This window comes from Miscanthus floridulus, chromosome 13 (assembly GCF_019320115.1).
Source record: "Miscanthus floridulus cultivar M001 chromosome 13, ASM1932011v1, whole genome shotgun sequence".
Lineage (NCBI taxonomy): Eukaryota > Viridiplantae > Streptophyta > Magnoliopsida > Poales > Poaceae > Miscanthus > Miscanthus floridulus.
This window is the reverse complement of record NC_089592.1, coordinates 47,496,933-47,517,708: the sequence shown is the minus strand read 5'-3', so window position 1 is coordinate 47,517,708 and position 20,776 is coordinate 47,496,933. Positions and strand designations below refer to the sequence as shown.

The 20,776-nt window shown below is 48.6% G+C and overlaps 1 protein-coding gene across 1 annotated transcript; it reads left to right on the top strand.

The window, feature by feature from the left end:
• The first annotated feature begins 19,268 nt into the window (after positions 1-19,268).
• On the top strand, positions 19,269-20,248 carry LOC136502203 (late embryogenesis abundant protein D-34-like). The gene is made up of 2 exons (XM_066497668.1): positions 19,269-19,769; positions 19,870-20,248. The coding sequence occupies exons 1-2, from the start codon at positions 19,392-19,394 to the stop codon at positions 20,017-20,019; spliced, it is 528 nt and encodes a 175-aa protein (XP_066353765.1). The 5' UTR covers positions 19,269-19,391; the 3' UTR covers positions 20,020-20,248.
• Positions 20,249-20,776: the final 528 nt, after the last annotated feature.

Genomic DNA, 20,776 nt, shown 5'->3' with positions numbered 1-20,776 from the left:
ACCCCAATCTCAGCTTCTCCTATGAAATATTTATGGAAGATATCATCGCAGGAAGGAGAGCACCTGAGTTTGAGGAAGCATGCAATGAAGAGGCACATCAGGACCAGACTCAACAAGGAACACAACAAGTGTTAGGGGCAGTGCTCTGCCATCTCTGCCACTGCCAACCCCACCCCCATCAGAACTACTTCCGTAGGGAGGAACTGCTGTGCCAGCACCGCCACCGCCACCACAACCGACACTGCTTCTGCAAGTACAAACTGTTGTGCCAGCACCGCCACCACCACCGCCACCGCCCACCCAACCGCCTTCGCAGCAACAAACAGCGATGCCGCCACCTCCACCACCACTGTAGCTATAAATGTTTCCTAAGATGGTGAGAGAATTTAAGAAGGGTAGCAACCCGCTAGATGCTAGCATATCTATGATGTGGAGGTTGGCAAAAAGAACCCCCAAGGATGATTCTGCAATCAAGGGCAAGGCGGTACCTTCATTGTCTCAAAATGCGAAGGCCAGCATGGCCACGGAAGGATCTAGAACAATCTTTGGTGGCCAACACTGTTTGAGCCAAACCCTGGCGAGCGTTGAATTCATCAAAGAGATGATGGAACAAGACAGTCCCAAGTGCCCCTATAAATATGTGCCAGGCAAGGAATTCCTACCTAATTTTGCCATAGTAGGCTACAAAAGATTGTTACACATGAGGGTCTTTCAGATGTGGTATTTGGAAGCGGTAGAACTCGGCTTAGAGTCAGTGTCGGTGGATTACCCTGCTAATGATATATTCACTACTGGTGTAGAATTTTCAAAACTAACCATATCTTTTGAGGACATTCAATTTTTATACCGACAGAAGAGACTCGATGTAAGTCAGATTACCCTGTGGTGCATGTAAGTAGTGTTTTTTTTGAACTCATCCTCAAATTTGGTTTTATGTGCTTGTGCTATCCTTCTAACCACACATTTGCCTTACTTTCATGTAGAAAAGAGTGGATGGATTCGGCCAAGTTAAACTTGGGGAACGCATACCTTGACCCAAATCTCATTTGTGAGGCACATCACACTGGACCTCTATTGTGGCAAAATGATCATCCTGCATTTAAGGGTGCCAAGGGCAAGGCGAGAGAGGCAATTAGGAAGGCTTCATACAGGGAAGCAAGGAATGAAGCTGCATTATATATTAGGAAGGCGTTCATAGCTCATCAAAGATTCCAATATATAGAAGCCCCGTACAATTTCAGGTAAGATCGACTACTATCTTTTTTTCTTGCTATTTGGTAGATGGTTTACATTGACACTATTATCTTTTTTGTACTATGCAATGATCACTTCATCTTAGCAAGCATCAATTTGAGAGTTGGCAGGATTTCCATCTTTGACTCTATGAGAAAAGATAGAAAAACGTACCAAAATTTCATCAACGTGTTACAAACGTAAGTAATTGTAGGTCACTACTTGTGACACTATTTTTCATCCGATTATCGTTATAGTGAAAGTGTTTATTTTGTTCCTTCAATAGCGTGTACAGATGGTATGTTAAAGAAGGTGGGGTGCATGACCCAACGAAGAAGGAGAAGATGGATGTTTGTGTAAATTAATGGATATGACCATTTTCTAATTCAAATAGCTTCTCATATTCCTTATATAGAACAATGTGTTCCATAGTATTATTTTTTTGCATGTCACCAACCTGCAGTGCTTGAGGCAGCCTACCGGAAGCATGCTCTATGGCTACCATGTATGTCAATGGATGAGAGTGAAGCGACCTGATTTCTGTGAAGGGAAATCCACAGAGTCGAAGTGTAATATGACCGTTGTAGATCATATTACCCAAATCCCAGTTGAATACCACATCCATACAACAATAACATCAGAGTACAAATAGTGTGGAATTACATAAATTATTACATCACCGCATTGGCGGAATCAAAAGTAGCATTCATTCAGAACAGCTTGAAGATAAGATCGCCAAACTCGAGCGTAGGAACAAACCCCTCAACCGTCAAACTACTCAGAGCTATAATCCTCAGCAGAACCTGTGTGCCAAAATTTATCAGTACGATTTGTACTGGCCACTCCCACCCTATGAGCATTGCTTTGTGGAAATTGGATGCACGGTGAATATAATCAAAAGGAACCTATAATGCTGGGGTTGCCTATGTTTTAGCATATCATGTATATTATAATAGTTGGTCAAGTTTTAACACCATTCCCACACACATTCCACCCCATTCCCTTTCTAGAGCCAGGTTTCGATCTTGGGATCGATATACCACCATCTCCACACCATCACCATACCACCTTCATATCATCGCTCAGTCGATAGGCCAACTCCCTCTCGGCACTGTCTCATGGCCCGTAGCCCTGGCTATGTCCGAACACTCACTCCCAGGGGGGAGAAGAGAAGGACTCATCTCACTATCTAGTTTAAGCAAAACCTAGGAAAGGTCCATAGCTGACAAGTCAGCCTATGTATTCATCGATCAACCAAACACTCTACAGAGGTTTTACATACCACAAGATTAGCCATCCTCGGAGCCATGTATCTCCTAGGTAGAATTCCGGTCGCTTGCTAGCCTAGAACGATGCCACCCTACCTCTCAGCCCTAGAACATCCCAAGTCTAGTCTAGGATGGCTGATACCGTGAGTCGTAGATAGAGCCAGGGCCCTCTGGATGTCAAGAGCTGGGTCCACAAGGCCTCCTGAAGTCTCGGAAGGGTGTGGGGGAAACCGCGCACCCCGTACCTCCTTGCACATGTTCGCCTAGCAGTAGTGGCATCATCAACCAAGTAGTCCGACCGTCCCACACCATATAGGGTGAGTGGGATGTAAAGGATTCCCGGTGAGTCTGAGTACTAGTAAGTCCTTAGAAATGACCAAGCCAGAATGTCTTCATCAGGGTTTCTATTTACCATGCCACCACAGCACCTCTACCTCGGGCTCCACCTCTCCGAGGTTCACACCCAAGGCCACCTCCAATTACCATTTACCTGCCACAGGTATTCCATATCCAAGTGCCCAGGTAGCACCACATGGCAAGACTTGCCCTAGGCTCATCGTATACTCCAACTTGGTCGACACAACCCTCACCCTTCATGCACCCAAGTCACACACGCAGCACTCTCCCCATAGTTTAGATAACGCTAGTTTCCACCACGCATCAATGTAGTACAAGCATAGTAGAAGTAATAAGTAATGAAATATAGTAGCAAGCGTGTGACTAGTCTAACAGCAGGGTGAGCAGGGGTAAGGTTGCATCAAGGTAAAGGCCATAAAGAAAGCATACTACCATGCAAGTCCTATAGTGAGATCATAACAATAAAGTAAAGCAATAGCAGTTCTATATTAGCCATGCGTAATAGGTGTTATGAGGATGGGTGGGATGTGGCACCTTCAGTGTAGTCGTCTCCGTACTCCTCATGGTACTCTCGGTCCTCATCCATCTGGTTCTCCTCTGAGTCTGCAAATGATCGCATTATAGTCACGTTAGCGACAGTCTATAGAATAGCACAAAGAAGCAATGAAAATTCAAAAGAGCCAAATGCACTCAAACATGGGTTCATTACGTAGAGCTTGATTTTAGATGAATTTTGGTCCTGGTCTTGTATTTTTCTGAGGTCGTATGAATTAGTTATGTATTTCTGAAGATTAAATTAAGGCTGATTAATTCAGGGCTGACATGTGTCACACTGTGACTGGTTCACGTGGCATGTAGGGATACAGCTGGTGTGGTGGTCGGAGGGCTTTGCCAAAGTGGTCAGAAAGGTTGCAGCGGTGGTCGGAGACGTCACCGAGGTGGTCGGTGAGATCACCGTCGGGGTCAGAAGGCTGGCCAAGGTGGTCGGAGAGCTTTGCCGATGTGGTCGGTGAGATCGCAGAGGTGGTTGGAGTGGTCACCGAGGTGGTCGATGAGATCGCTGTCGTGGTTGGAAGGCTGGCCAAGGTGGTCAGAGAGCTTTGCTGATGTGGTCAGTGAGATGGCCGAAGTCCCCGACGCTAGCGTGGTCTCATCATCGTCATGATGTCAGCATGGTGCCATCCGAGCTAAACTACGGCTGACAGGTGGGTCCGGGGTCAAACGGTGTCTGATAGGTGAGGCGCGGTTCATGGTGAACCCGCCTGCATTGGTCCATAGACCGCAGAGATGGTCTATGAAGGACTTGTTCCACTTACTCCTTCCCAGTGTTCGATTCACTGTGCACCAAGTGCATGGACGTGTGGCCGGTGAGGGGAAAATTCCAATCTTCTTCCCTATCGTGCTCCCACCGGTGGTGAGCTCATCGGCGAGCCCCTCCAGTGGCGTGGGTGTGCAATTAAGGTGGGAAAAAGCTTGGCCATGCCATAGCGGGTGTCCCGGTGAAGTTAACGTGGTGGTTGGGCGGCTCTAGTTGGCTGGTCGCGGTGAACGACGGCGTGGGTTCGTTGGCATGCATGGTCAGGGCTGCAGTGGTAGCGAGAGCCCAGTTGGAGGAGCGGGTGAGCTCCACGGTGCTTCTACGACCATGGTAGGTGTGTTGAAGGAGCTCCTGGTGCTCCCAGTGGCTCTGGCCACGGTGGTGGGGCAAAGCGGAAGCGGTGGCGCTCCGAAGAGGTGCGGTGCGGCAACGCGGGGCTCCGGTGGGCTTCATTCTCGGCTAAGGTGAGCGTGGTGTGTCTCCCATCATGGCGGAGCTAGTCAGGGTGTCAACATCACCTTTACCACAACATGGAAGACGTGGTGGTCTTGCCATGGTTGTGCTCTGGCCATGGTGAGCGCGTGCGTGCGTGCGATGTGTTTGCCTGGCATAAGCAGAGCGCTCGGTGCTAGCGTTCCTGAGTAGAGGGCTCAACATCGCCCCCTTTCTTCCCTTTGCTTTGCATTTCCGTTTGGCTCAACAAGAGGGTCATGGTGGTCCTTCTATGCTACCAGTTGGCTAAGCCGGTGCAAGAGCTCGTGCTCCAATGTGGTCCATTCATGGCGTCTGAGAGGCTAGGTGTGGTCGTGTCGGTGTTCCTGAGCTACTAGAGGTAGGTGAGGTTAGGCCTTGGGCTGGTGCATGTGTGGTGTGTGTGTAGCGTGTCTAGGAGTGGGAATGCTCCGCCTCTGTGTTTCCCAGGCAGTGGGGACGCGGATGGCGTTCATGGCGAGTATGGCTAGCAGTGGCGAGCGGTGAACGACGTGGCTCACCGTAGGGCTCGTGGTGGTAGGATGGCGGTGCAGTGGCGAGGCGAGGTCGTGATGAGGCTGATGCAGTGCCGTGCTGAGTAGCTACGTCACCACAGTCCGATTGGGGCGGCGCTCCTATCTTCGGTGAGGTCCGGTTCCACAGCGGCTTCCTTCCTCCTCCCTCTCTCTCGGCTTGACGTGGTGTGGTGCTGTGCCACCAGCGGCTGGCGGCGAATAGGCTAAGGGTTAGGGCTCATGGACGTTGGCTTTTATAGCCGAGCTCCAAGGGCTCCAATGGCGGATGGCGAATCGGGCGGTGGTGATGCATGCGGTGCATCTGATGGCTCACGTGCGATAGCGTAGGCACGGCGCAAGGGGGAACAGGGTCATGCTTCTTGCGTGACCCCCTGGCCCGCACCTACCACACTGGTCGGCCCCTGGTCGAGGAAGAGGTTGGCAGTGGAGAGGAAGATGATCTTGTTGCTGGGGTGGCTGACGCGTGGGGTCTGGTTAGTTAGCTTGTCTTGATGCGGCAGCATGCGGTGCGTCAATGCTAGGCCGGCTTTGTGGGCTACGCACGTGAAAGGGCCAGCTGGGCTGAGCTGCTGCCTCCCTCTTCTTTCCTTTCTCTTTTATTTGTTGCCAATTTGGTTAGGGTTCAATTTATTTAGTTAAACATCACATAAGGCAAAAGAATCCAAATCACAAGTGGGATTAAGGATGCATGCGTGATTTATTTATTTAGGAATTTAATTACACATGTGGCATAAAACCAAGCTATGCTCATGATTTTAACCTAGTTGGGTCACATCCAATCCAAAACTAGGGTTTGGCTTCTATATGTGTCACTCAACATCACACAGGGTTTAAAACAAAAATTTTGTAGTTGTGATTTCTGGTGTGTGGATTTTTGGGTTGTTACAGTCCTACCCCCTTAACAGAATCTCGCCCCCGAGATTAAAGCGTAACGTACTCTTCGAAGAGATAAGGATATTGTAGCCAGAGATCAGACTCTTTCTCCCATGTTGCTTCTCTCTCAGTGTGGTTGCTCCATTGAATCTTGCACATAGGAATAGTTTTGCTTCAGGTCTCTTTGGTATCTCTACTCAGAATTCTAATAGGATGTTCTTTATACTCAAGAATGTTCTGAATGTCAAGTGTTTCATGTCGGAATTACTTCATCGGGCACTCTCAAACACTTGTGTAGCTGTGAGACATGGAATACGGGACGTACACCCGCCAATTCCTCAGGTAGCTCAAGTTTGTAGGCGAGCTTTCCAATCCTCTTGCAAATCTTTTACGGGCCAATAAATCTAGGGGCTAGCTTTCCCTTCACATGGAATCTTACAGTTCCACGTAGCGGGGATACCTTGAGATAGACAAAGTCTCCCACATTGAACTCAAGTTCTCTTCTTCTTTTGTCAGCATAGCTCTTGTATCGACTTTGGGCAATTCTCAAATTCTCCTTTACTTGAGCAACTCCTTCTGCATCTTGGATTTTAGCAGAGTCAAAGAACGATCTTTCACCTAGTTGAGACCACATCAAAGGTGTCTTACAAGGTCTGCCATACAGAGCTTCAAACGGTGACATCTTGATTACTAGCTTGGTAGCTGTTGTTGTAAGAGAACTCTACGTAGGGTAGGCATTTCTCCCAATCAGAGCCATAATTCAGTACACTAGCATGAAGCATGTCTTCTAAGATCTAATTTACTCGTTCTATCTATCCATCTATTTGTGGGTGATAAGCGGTACTAAAATCAAGTTTGGTTCTAATGGACTTGTGCAGAGCTTCTCAGAATCAAGACACAAACTGAGGACCACGATCAGATACAATACTAGAGGGAGCTCCATGCAGTCTGAGAATATGCTCAACATATAGATCTGCTAATTTTTCGGCATCGGTCTTGGTCTTAACTGGTACAAAGTGAGCAATCTTGGTCAAACGATCAACAATCACCCAGATGGAATCATTGCCTTTCTATGAATGGGGCAATCCAACTATGAAATCCATGGATATGCTTTCCCATTTCCACTCGGGAACGTCAAGAGGCTTTAGCAATCCTGCAGGCCTTTGATGTTCAGCCTTGACTCTATTACAGGTGTCACATCGTGCCACATGTCCCGCAATGTCTGTCCTCATGCCTTTCCACCAAAAGTGTTTCTTCAAGTCTTGATACATCTTTGAACCTCCAGGGTGAATACAGTACTTAGAATCATGAGCTTCTAATAGAATTTCCTCTCGTAGTGTTGGGTCAGATGGAACACAGATTCTGTTCTTAAACCAAATGGTTCCTTGTTCATCTTCCTGGTGGTTGGTCTTGTAGCCTAGTTTCATCAGACCACGGAGATATTCGATCTCTTCACAATTTTTCTGAGCTTGATAGATATGATCTGTGAGATCATACTGTATGTGGAGCTCATTCAACAAGCCATGCGGTAGTATCTCAAGTTGGAAATCTCTAATCTCTTCCTTGAGCTCAGGTGGTACGGATTTAGTGATCAAAGTGTGACAGTAACTCTTGCGACTGAGAGCATCTGCGACTACATTAGCTTTTCTCGGATGATAGTGAATTTCTAGGTCATAGTCCTTGATCAACTCTAGCCATCGGTGTTGCCTCATATTTAGGTCTTCCTGAGTGAAAAAGGACTTCAAGCTCTTGTGATCCGTATAGATATCACACTTGTTGCCTATCAAGTAGTGTCTCTAGATCTTCAAAGCATGCACAACTGCTGCTAACTCAAGATCATGAGTTGGGTAATGGTTCTCGTGTTCTTTCAACTGTCGAGACGCATATGCTATCACTCTTCCATCTTGCATCAGTACACAACCAAGTCCTTGATGGGATGCATCACAATAGACCACTGAATTCTTTGCTGATATCAGGCAATGCTAGCACAGGAGTTGTGGTAAGCTTCTGTTTCAATTTTTGGAAGCTTTGTTCGCACTCGGGTGTCCATTCAAACTCCTTGGTCTTCTTCAGAAGGTTGGTCATTGGGCGGGCTATCTTGGAGAAGTTCTCGATGAATCGGCGGTAATATCTAGCCAATCCCAAGAAACTTCTGACTTCTAGTCACATTGCGGGGTTGATCCCACTCTTTCACAGCTTCAATCTTAGCTGGGTCAACTGCAACACCTTCAGCTGATAGTACATGGCCTCTGAAGGCAACTTCCTGTAGCCAAAACTCACATTTGCTGAACTTTACGTAGAGCTGATGTTGGGCTAGTTTCTCAAGCACAGTTCTCAGATGATGTTCATGTTCTTCGGCGGTGGGTGAATAAACAAGGATGTCATCAATGAATACTACCATGAACTTATCCAGTTCATCCATGAAGACCTTATTCATCATGTTCATGAAGTATGCGGGAACATTCATGATTCCAAAGGACACCACAGTGAACTCAAACTGCCCATACCTAGTCACGAAAGCTATCTTCGGGATGTCACTCTCTCGAATCTTCATCTGATGATAGCCAGATCTGAGATCAATCTTGGAGAAATACTTGGCACCTCGAAGCTGATCAAGCATATCATTAATCCTTGGTAGGGGGTACTTGTTCTTGACGGTGACTGCGTTCAAGTTCCAGTAGTCAATGCACATTCTCATCGAGCCATCCTTCTTCTTAACAAACAGAACAGGGGATCCCCAGGGTGAAGCACTAGGTCTAATATATCCCTTCGAGATGAGCTCAAGCTGTTTCTTGAGCTCAGGCCAATTCATCAACTAATATGCGATAGGGTCTCTTGGCAATGGGTCTTGTTCTCGGCAAAAGATCAATGATGAACTCTACATCATGGTCTGGTGGCATACTTGGTAATTCTTCAGGGAATACATCAGGATAGTCTCTGACCACAGGCACATCATGAACTGTCTTCTCCTCTTTCTGTGATTCTAAATCGGCTTTAAGGGCACATAGGATAGAAGTGGACTTTCCAGACTAGGGTTCACATCTAATAACTTGGCCTGATGGGTGGGTCACTTGGACGTATCTAGGTGAATATGATATGATACCTTGGTGAGTGGTTAGCCAATCCATTCCTAAGATGACATCTAGGCTCGTGGAAGGTAACAGGGTTAGGTTGGCTTCAAAGACAAGACCTTCAATGGTAAGACTCACTCCCTTACAGATGTGGGTGCACTTTAGGTCTCCTAAAGGTGAGCTGGTGATGATAGGCACTCCATGTGGGGTTACAGGCAGGTCATGCTCTCGTGCAAACTTGGATGATATGTAAGAACAAGTTGCTCCAGAGTCAAATAGAACTGATGCAGTATTGCCATTAACTAAAAACATACCATACACAACGTCAGGGGCAGCTTGTGCTTCCTCGGCGTCCAGATGGTTGCGACGCCCATGGGTAGTAGATCCCTTGAACTGAGACTTCTAAGCGGCTGAGTTCTGAGGGCACTCAGTGGCTTTATGACCCAGTTGGCCACAAGCGAACAGGTGAAAGGCGTACCGCCTGTAGGGGTTGGCGCAGGTGCCTTCTAGTTTCCTAGTGCTTGGTGCAGGGGCGGTTCTGTGCTGGATGTTCATTCATAGAGCGGGAACGGTTGAAACGGTCCTGAGTGTTGTGGTCCTGAGCATAATGGTCCCAGGGTGTAACGATCCTGAGCAGGGCGGGAGTATTTGGTGGTGTAGCCTCCACTACCCCTACTCGATCTAGGGTTGTCATCCCTATAGTGGCAAGAGCAGTTCCCTAGGTGGTGCATCTCTGCGAAACCTCTTGCGATCACAACCACAGAAAGACTCCTCAGGCTTATGCTTCCTCTCCCTATACTCTTCTCTAGCTTTAGCATGATCTTTCTCGATCTGGATGCAGCGATCCACCAGAGCACGCAACGTGTTACTCTCAATACCGCCAAACTTCAGTTTGATGTGTGGGTGAAGTCCCTTGCGGTAATATTACAACTTCTCCTTCTTAGAGTTCACAACATAGGAAGGTGCATAGCGCAGAAGGTTGGTGAAACGGGTAGTGTACTCAGTCACCTTGTCCTTTCCCATCTGGATGTTACGGAACTCCTTGGCTTTGGCCTCCATAATACCCTTGGGAATGTGATACTCAGTGAATGATGTTGGTAGGGTCCTCATGGGAATCACTGAAACTGTCCCACCAGGCTGCGTGCTGCACCTATGAGCTGGTGTGTGGTAGCTCCAACACACTCATCATCGGTGAATGTAGTGAGGTCAAGCTTCTTCTCCATCTCCTTGAGCCAGTCATCAGCCACAAGCGGGTCAGGGATGGTGCCATCATAGGTAGGTGGCCTTAGCTTCAAAAATCCTTCCAACTTCCTTTGGAAGTCATTCTGTTGTCCTCCCTAGCGACTGATTTGCTACATCTACAAGAGCTACAAGAAGTTGAGTCTGTTGTGCCATCACTTCTGCTAGGTTCAGGTGGTGGTGGCGGCGGAATGTTCTCCTCAGGCGGCAGGGTATTCTCTAGGTTGAAGGGTATCCCTCCACTGTCCATGGCCATGGCCATAGCCATGGTTGTTGCCACCACGCCCCCCATTCGGTTCGACTGGTTCGGGGGTGGGCACACGTCCACGGTTCATTAGGCGATTAGATTGGCGGTTCCGCATCTGTAGCACTGGATCATAGGAATTTTAGTGTTGTGCCATAAGTTCTTATAATTTAGTATGATTACATGATTTTGATGATTTTAAAGAAAATCATTTATTCTATCCAACACTCATTACAAAGAAGCATTAAGATCCATAAGATGCAATAAGATCCAAAACATTCATTACATGGGTTTTATTACATAGCATCATCTCCAGTAGCTACACTTGAAAACTTGCGAGAATCATACTACACACAGTGTCTCATATTACATCTCATAAGGGGTACAACTTATGGAAGCCACTGACATGACTCATGACCACGCAAGGTCATCTACTCTAACTCGTACACTGCAGCTGGGATACGACTGTTCTCGATCTTAATCTCCTCGTCAGACTTGTGAAGTTGGGACACGTACTTCAAGGCCTCAGCGAGCTCCTTAGTAGGCTTAGCTCCAGGTAGGGTAGGGCAGGTGTCTAGGTTGAGGTGAGTCAGGGCTAACTCAAACTCCTCTATCCTAGGCTTCGTCTTGCTGCGAATCTCCTTCGGTAGCTGATCCCACATACCCTTCATCTCCCTAAGGCGCTTCTTGTCAGACTTCTACCAAGCCTGCCACATCCTCTCACACTTGTCCTATAGGTACTTGTTCTGCCTGAGTGCCTTGATCAGGTGACCCTAGTTGTGAACGGCCTTCTTTCTGAACTCTTCTTGCTCCTGGGTCATGGTCTTGTTCCGAGATTAGGTTTTTTAGTATATCAATCCCCTTGGACCTTTCTCTATCTCCTCTATGGTTGAACTTGGCCTTCTTGTCATCCAACTCTCTCTGCAACTCCAAGACCTTGCTATCGAGGTAGCAGTTCCTGTTTCCTAGGTCGGCGGCTTTGTCCTGTAAGTCAGCAACCTCAGTTCTATGGACTTCTTCTCGACGGTTGAGCTCATCCTATAGCTTGGCAACTATCTCAAGTAGACTAGCTCGCTCCTATGCTCTCTGCGAAGTCTCGCTCCTGGTACTCCCATAGAAGGGCCTGGTCCTAATGTCTCCTCTGCTCTAGCTGGGTCACGTACCTATCCTGGTCTAGTAGGTGGATAGCCGAGACGTGAAGGCATCTGTCCTCCTCGGCAAAGATAACTCTACTGGCTACGAAACTCTGCTCACTAGGGGTATGGCTGAGGTCGAGGGCCTGGAGAAGTAAATAGAACTCTGTCATCGTCAGGTGCTTGTAGTGGTCCCTCATCACTCTATGAAGTACCTTGTGTGAGATAGCTTGTAGTCCCTCCTCGACTATGTCCTCTATAGTCATCCCGGTGAAAGCTGGGACAGAAGGTAAGGTAGTGCTAGCTGGGAACTCGACTGAGGTGACTATCGGTCCTTCAATTCCTACTTCCTGAGCTGGCTTCCTAGTGCAGGTGACCTTCACAAGCTCATCGGGGACTCCTAACGTGATGAGAACTCGGCAGAGGGTCTGTGCAAAACCCCCAAGCTCATGTAGGTCAAAGGTAAGCTTGGCGTGGTCTAGAGGTAGCGGTCCTAGAGGTGGCTAGTCGACGTTCGTTGCCATCTGCATGTTTAAGGGACAGGTGTTAGCAGGTCAATAATAGATAAGCCTTGCATAAAAGTAAATGCAGGGTCAGTATATAACCAAAAGAGGGGCTGTTCACGTCCTATTCTATCGTCATTTCTGAAGGTTTCATCCTATGGTCAAGTATGACTCTGATACCAACTGAAGCGACCTGATTTCCGTGAAGGGAAATCCACAGAGTCAAAGTGTAATATGACCGTTGTAGATCATATTACCCAAATCCCAGTTGAATACCACATCCATACAACGATAACATTAGAGTACAAATAGTGCGGAATTACATAAATTATTACATCGCCGCATTGGTGGAATCAAAAGTAGCATTCATTCAGAACAACTTAAAGATAAGATCGCCAAACTCGAGCGTAGGAATGAACCCCTCAATCGTCAAACTCCTCAGAGCTATAATCCTTAGCAGAACCTGTGTGCCAAAATTTATCAGTACGATTTGTACTGGCCACTCCCACCCTATGAGCATTGCTTTGTGGAAATTGGATGCAGGGTGAATATAATCAAAAGGAACCTATAAGGCTAGGGTTGCCTATGTTTTAGCATATCATGTATATTATAATAGTTGGTCAAGTTTTAACACCATTCCCACACACATTCCACCCCATTCCCTTTCTAGAGCCAGGTTTTGATCTTGGGATTGATATACCACCATCTCCACACCATCACCATACCACCTTCATACCATCGCTCAGTCGACAGGCCAACTCCCTCTCGGCACTGTCTCATGGCCCGTAGCCTTGGCTACGTCCGAACACTCACTCCCAAGGGGAGAAGAGAAGGACTCATCTCACTATCTAGTTTAAGCGAAACCCAGGAAAGGTCCATAACCGACAAGTCAGCATATGTATCGATTGATCAACCAAACACTCTGCAGAGGTTTTACATACCACAAGATTAGCCATCCTCGGAGCCATGTATCTCCTAGGCAAAATTCTGGTCTTTTGCTAGCCTAGAACGATGCCACCCTACCTCTCAGCCCTGGAACATCCCAAGTCTAGTCTGGGATGGCTGATACTATGAGTCGTAGACAGAGCCGGGGCCCTCTGGATGTCAAGAGCCGAGTCCACAAGGCCTCCTGAAGTCTCAGAAGGGTGTGGGAGAAACTGCATGCCCCGTACCTCCTTGCACACGTTCGCCTATCAGTAGTGGCATCGTCTACCAAGTAGTCCGACCGTCCCGCACTATATAGGGTGAGTGGGATGTAAAGGATTCCCGATGAGTCTGAGTACTAGTAAGTCCTTAGGGATGACCAAGCCAGAATGTCTTCATTAGGGTTTCCATTTACCATGCCACCACAACACCTCTACCTCGGGCTCCACCTCTTCGAGGTTCACACCCAAGGCCACCTCCAATTACCATTTACCTGCCACAGGTATTCCATATCCAAGTGCCCAGGTAGCACCACATGGCAAGACTTGCCCCAGGCTCATCGTATACTCCAACTTGGTCGACACAACCCTCACCCTTCATGCACCCAAGTCACACACGCAGCACTGTCCCCATAGTTCAGATAACGCTAGTTTCCACCACGCATCAATGTAGTACAAGCAGTAGTAGAAGTAATAAGTAATGAAATATAGCAGCAAGCGTGTGACTAGTCTAACAGCAGGGTGAGCAGGGGTAAGGTTGTGTCAAGGTAAAGGCCATCAAGAAAGCATACTACCATGCAAGTCCTATAGTGAGATCATAACAATAAAGTAAAGCAATAGCAGTTCTATATTAGCCATGCGTAATAGGTGCTACAAGGTTGGGTCAGATGTGGCACCTTCAGTGTAGTCGTCTCCATACTCCTCACGGTACTCTCGGTCCTCGTCCGTCTGGTTCTCCTCTGAGTCTGCAAATGATCGCATTATAGTCGTATTAGCGACGTCTATAGAATAGCACAAAGAAGCAATGAAAATTCAAAAGAACCAAATGCACTCAAACATGGGTTCATTGCGTAGAGCTTGATTTTAGATGAATTTTGGTCCTGGTCTTGTATTTTTCTGAGGTCGTATGAATTAGTTATGTATTTCTGAAGATTAAATTAAGGCTAATTAATTCAGGGCTGACACGTGTCACACTATGACTGGTTCACGTGGCATGTAGGGATACAGCTGGTGTGGTGGTTGGAGGGCTTTGCCGAAGTGGTCGGAAAGGTTGTAGCGATGGTCAGAGACGTCACCGAGGTGGTCGGTGAGATCACCGTCGTGGTCAGAAGGCTGGCTGAGGTGGTCGGAGAGCTTTGCCGACGTGGTCGGTGAGATCGCGAAGGTGGTCGGAGTGATCACCGAGGTGGTCGGTGAGATCGCCAGTCGTGGTCGGAAGGCTGGCCAAGGTGGTCGGAGAGCTTTGCCAACGTGGTCGGTGAGATGGCCGAAGTCCCCGACGCTGGCGTGGTCTCATTCATCGTCATGACATCAGCATGGCGCCATCCGAGCTAAACTATGGCTAACAGGTGGGTCTGGGGTCAAACGGTGTCTGATAGGTGAGGCGCGGTTCATGGTGAACCCGCCTGCGTTGCTCCATAGAGCGCAGAGTTGGTCTATGAAGGACTTGTTCCACTTACTCCTTCCCAAGTGTTCGATTCACGTGCACCAAGTGCATGGATGTGTGGCTGGCGAGGGGAAAATTCCAATCTTCTTCCCTGTCATGCTCCCGCCAGTGGTGAACTCATCGGTGATCCGCTCCAGCGGCGCGGGTGTGCAATTAAGGTGGGCAAAAGCTTGGCCATACCATAGTGGGTGTCTCGGTGAAGTTAACGTGGTGGTCAGGCGGCTCCAGTTGGCTGGCCACGATGAACGGTGGCGTGGGTTCATCGGCGTGCATGGTCAGGGCTGTAGTGGTAGCGAGAGCCCAGTTGGAGGAGCGGGTGAGCTCCATGGTGCTTCTACGACCATGGTAGGTGTGTTGAAGGAGCTCCTGGTGCTCCTAGTGGCTTCGGCCACGGTGGTGGGGCAAAGCAGAGGCGGTGGCGCTCCGATGAGGTGCGGTGCGGCAACGCGGGGCTCTGGTGGGCTTCATTCTCGGCTAAGGTGAGCGTGGTGTGTCTCCCATCATGGCGGAGCTAGTCAGGGTGTCAACGTCGCCTTTACCGCGACATAGAAGATGCGGTGGTCTCGCCATGGTTGTGCTCTGGCCATGGTGAGCACGTGCGTGCGTGCGATGCGTTTGCCTAGCATAAGCAGAGCGCTCGGCGCTGGCATTCCCGAGCAGAGGGCTGGACGTCGTCCCCTTTCTTCCCTTTGCTTTGCGTTTTCATTTGGCTCAACAAGAGGGTCGTGGTGGTCCTTCTATGCTACTGGTTGGCTAAGCCGGAGCAAGAGCTCGTGCTCCGACGTGGTCCATTCATGGCGTCCGAGATGCTAGGTGTGGTCGTGCCGGTGTTCCCGAGCTGCTAGAGGTCGGTGAGGTCAGGCCTTGGGTTGGTGCGCGTGTGGTGCGTGTGCAGCGTGTCCAGGAGCGGGAATGCTCCGCCTTTGCGTTTCCCAGGCGTGGGGACATGGTGGCGTTCATGGCGAGTACGGCTAGCGCGACGAACGGCAAACGACGTGGCTCACTGTAGGGCTCGTGGCGGTAGGATGGCGGTGCAGTGGCGAGGCGAGACCGTGATGAGGCGATGCAGTGCCGTGCCGAGCAGCTACGTCGCCGCAGCCGATCGGGGCGGTGCTCCTGGCTCCAGCGAGGTCCGGTTCCGCAGCGGCTTCCTTCCTCCTCCCTCTCTCTCGGCTTGACGTGGTGTGGTGCTGTGCCACCAACGGCAGTGGCGAATAGGCTGAGGGTTAGGGCTCACGGACATTGGCTTTTATAGCCGAGCTCCAAGGGCTCCAATGGCGGACGGCGATCGGGCGGTGGTGATGCGTGCAGTGCATCTGATGGCTCATGTGCGGTAGCATAGGCACGGCGCAAGGGGGAACAGGGTCATGCTTCTTGCATGACGCTTCTTGCATGACCCCCTGGCCCGCACCTGCCACACTGGTCGGCCCTCGGTCGAGGAAGAGGTTGGTGTGGGGAGGAAGATGATCCTGTTGCTGGGGTGGTTGACACGTGGGCTCCGGTTAGTCAGCTTTTCCTGATGCGGCGGTGTGCGGTGCATCGATGCTAGGCCAGCTTCGTGGGCTACGCACGTGAAAGGGCCGGCTGGGCTGAGCTGCTGCCTCCCTCTTCTTTCCTTTCTCTTTTATTTGTTGCCAATTTGGTTAGGGTTCCATTTATTTAGTTAAACATCACATAAGGCAAAAGAATCCAAATCACAAGTGGGATTAAGGATGCATGCGTGATTTATTTATTTAGGAATTTAATTACACATGTGGCATAAAACCAAGCTATGCTCATGATTTTAACCTAGTTGGGTCACATCCAATCCAAAACTAGGGTTTGGCTTCTACATGTGTCACTCAACATCACATAGGGTTTAAAACAAAAATTTTGTAGTTGTGATTTCTGGTGTGTGGATTTTTGGGTTGTTACAGAGAGCCAACGGGACTTACCGCAATAACCCTGAAGACGTAAGCTGCTTATCATATATATGCATATGTTCATTAATATGAATCTAGCTAATTGGTTCCTTTTTTGTGTAGCATGAAGCAACGAGGCCAAACGAAGTAATTACCCAAAGCGATGTTCAACTTGTTCAAGAAGATTTCTGCAACTTCATGGTGCAGGAGGTTCTTAATCCGAAGGGCTTATTCTATGATCATGGCTCGGAGTATGCAACACATCCCAAGTTTGAGACCCTTTGCCTAAAATGCATGTATCCCTTCTTTTCATTCTTTAGGCAAGAGCACAATTAATGTTGACTTGTAATTTGTACTATACAAATACTTTGTTGATCATGTGTGTATAACTAGTGCACTATTGTGTATTTATGAAGTTAATTTGAATCTTTTGCAATTGGGTATGAAATTTGGTGGGAAAACGCGATTTCAAATTTGGGAGGAAATTTAAAATTCAAAAATTTAAACTGATTTTCAGAGGCGGTTGATTACACCGTCCCTGAAAATACATTTTCAGAGGCGGTTGCATTGCCACAACCGTCCTTGAAAAAACATTTTCACTGGTAATGCATTTTTAGGGATGGTTCATGTATTGGAACTGCCCCTGGAAAAGAATTTTTAGAGGCGGTTTGTCTATTGCAACCGTCCCTGATAATACATTTTCAAAGATGGTTCTCCTAATGGAACCGCCCCTGAAAATATATTTTCAGAAGCGGAGATCCTAACAGAACCGCTCCTAGAAATGCATTTTCAGGGGCGGTTAAAAGCCTGTCGCTAGAGACTCCCCATCTTTACAATCGGTGGCATTGTAGCGGTTGCACAAACCGCCCATCAAAACCTATTTTACCCGCCTCTAAAGATGTTTTCTGTAGTAGTGTTTGTTGATTTTTTTTATTGATCCAAAAGTATTTTTACTCCGCTGTTTCAATGAAGTGGCCATTCCGCCAAAATGGGACCAAATAGAATGAAGATTTCTTGCGCCCTCAAAGCGATTATTCCAGTTCTTTTCAACAACCTCTTTATAGTCTGATGTTCTTGCCCGGCCAACATTGCTCCACATTTAAAGCCATTTTTGAAATAATTATTCTCACTGTGCCATGGTTTATTTATTAATTGATATTAAAATGGCATAATGATCTGAGGATGATGTAATGACATTCTCCACATAACATTCATCAGAAAAGGAGGTTAAATTTTCCATTGCCACTGCTCAGTTCAAGATTACCCTCACATTGTTATTTCCTTCCTATTTATTACTCCAAGTGAACAGGAAGATCATCTATTACTGAAATGAATAGTGCTGGCGGTGACAAGTGTTGCCTTGTAGAATGCGTTGTTTAGACTTTTGCTTGGATACACTCGTATCCATATTAATTCATATGTGTTGGAGTGCATTAGGATTGGACTTAGTTTAATTTTCATCCTAATCCACCTCAACATACGTGGATTGAGATGGATACGAATGTGTATAAACAAGCCCTTACATAGAATTGGTGCTCCAGGTTAGCCGTTGAGGAGCACTTTCGATGATGCTTTGGTTAGGTGGTCTGCGCTCCAATAAGCTCGCCATGTCGGTCTGAATCTGATTGCCCTAAGCACCTCCATCAGAATTAGCCAACTTTAGCAGGTGTATGAGATTTTCTTGTGCCACAGAAGCATTGCAGCACACTGCACAAATTTGAAGTTGTCTAAGATGTAGATGGAGGCATGCACTCTAGTTGATGATGTCAACCAGCTGCGCCAGGCATGGGCTACATAGCCTGTTTGGCAGGAGCTTCTAGATCAGCTTGGCGATGCTGTGTACGAGTGTGATGGGCCTGTAATCTGCCGGCCCAGTCGCATCTGCAGGCTTCTTTGGGATTAGAATGATCAGGCCGCACAGTGAAGGAGCTAATCGCCAGCATGACGGCGTTCTTGATCACCGACCACGTTGATGTACTATTCTATCTGTCGTATGCTAGGCTAGAGAAGCTACTGGCTCATATCAAGAAACTTTCTTTTGTGAGCACGACACTAAATAGCCAAGAGATTATCTCTAGCTAGCTAGGACAGTCATTTGGAGACAAAAATGTGCCAGTACGATCGTTATTACATACTGAGTATATCCGCTAGCTGTGTGATCTCTGATCTGTGGCGACGACACGAGGGTGCCACCAGCACAAGTTGCCAAAACACGTGCAGGCTTCGCCGCGCCGTGTGTACGCCGACGACGCGAAAGGGGAGACACACGTAGCCACCGCATCGACCATGCGCCGGCGCCGCTCCAGCACCGTCGCACCAATCCAATCCGGCCACCACGGATGCCCGTACGTACCGACGCATCTAGATTGCAGCCACCGGTGACCCGACTCCTCCACGTACTGCACGCGATACAGTGCCTAGCGAAAAGCTCCTGATTGGTAGAAAAATCTAGCCACTCCTATCCACTAGCTACAGTAGTGAATGATAAGAACAAGTATCCATATATAAGGGTAGTGAAAGCAACACATTAACCTTGAGTTTGCCAGCGGATCAGGAGCCAAACCAACAAGAATTTCCGCGCGTCTCCAGGAGGCATCTCGATCGCCAGGTATAGGCGTCTAGCTACTCCTAGAGGCTGGAAGAGTAGTGGTAACAATGGCGCAGCCGCAGCCAAGAAGAGGAGACGAAGGGCTCCAGGCTCAGGGCGGCAAGGTCCCGGCGGCGCAGCAGGAGCCCATCAAATACGGCAACGCCTTCCCAGTCAAGGGCGAGCTGGCGGGGCAACCCATCGCGCCGCGCGACGCCGCGGCCATGCGCTCCGCCGAGGACAGCGTGCCTGGCGTCCAGGTCCCGCAGGAGAGCGGCGGCGGGTTCAGCGCCGCGGCCTTCATGGAGTCCGCCGCCGCGTACAACCAGGCCGTCGGCGCCGTCGGCACGGGCCAGGCGAGTGAAGCCGTTGCCAAGCACGGGGTCAACGTCACCCAGGACGCCGTGCCCGGTGGCTGCATCGTCACCGAGTTCGTGGCAGGCCAGGTATAGATGCATGCCGTGTCCTGCCTCCGAGCTCGTGCTGATTTGCTGACGCCGCATGCTTATGCTTCTCTGATGCTCGGTTCGATCTGGCTTCTCGCAGGTGGTAGGCCAATACGCCGTCGCTGAAGCGCCGCAGCAGCAGCAGGATGGGGCGGATCACAAGGCCGCTGGAAACGAGGGTGGTGGAGGACACGGCGATGGAGGAGGGCACGGTGGGCGCGCTGGCGCCACGGCGGCGAGGCGGGACTAAGATGGCTAGGACGACGCTTCAATCTTATCATCAAGTTCCTCCGTTCCTGTATATATAAGTAATGTTATGGGTGAAGAACTTCTTCTCGCGCTACTACGCAAGCAGACCCCATGCGGCCACGCCGTAGCTGAGGTGCTTGTGTACGGTGGTTTTTGGTCATGTATGTAAACACTGTACATGTACTAGTATAATAAGGAAGACGATGCATGTTTCCATCAAAACAAGCGAATGGCACAATCAGTAGTTTCGTAAAAATGAGTATTTTAGATAAAAGGTTCTTCTGAAAAAATAAGTATCATAAACAAAATTGACAATAGTAAAGTGAGAATTTATAAATCAGATTCAAAACAAATGTTTGAGCAGGACGAGCTGGGGAATCAACGCTGCTGCATCTTCAGGTACGCTTTCCCGGGCGAAGACTGATGAAGCGCCATCGCCTAATTAAGCCCAAGAGATCCCGTCAGCCCAGCGCCTGCGTCTTCGGCCCGTCATGGATTTGCTATATATGCCTTGTGTTGTGTTGACAGCAAAGTTGTAACTGAATACACTACCTCTAATCATTCTCAGTCCCTTCTCGTTCTCCCTGTTCCATGTCAGCTGCTTGCTTCCTTCTTGCGCTTCCTCACGCAACAATAACAAATTGGTAGCAGACTTCATGGTCCTGGATCATGGTCTACCACATCCTCCCTTCACTTGCTTCCAGCACATTCGCAGAATCATGTAGACCAACAACAAGCTCATCCTAGTCGAGCTCGCC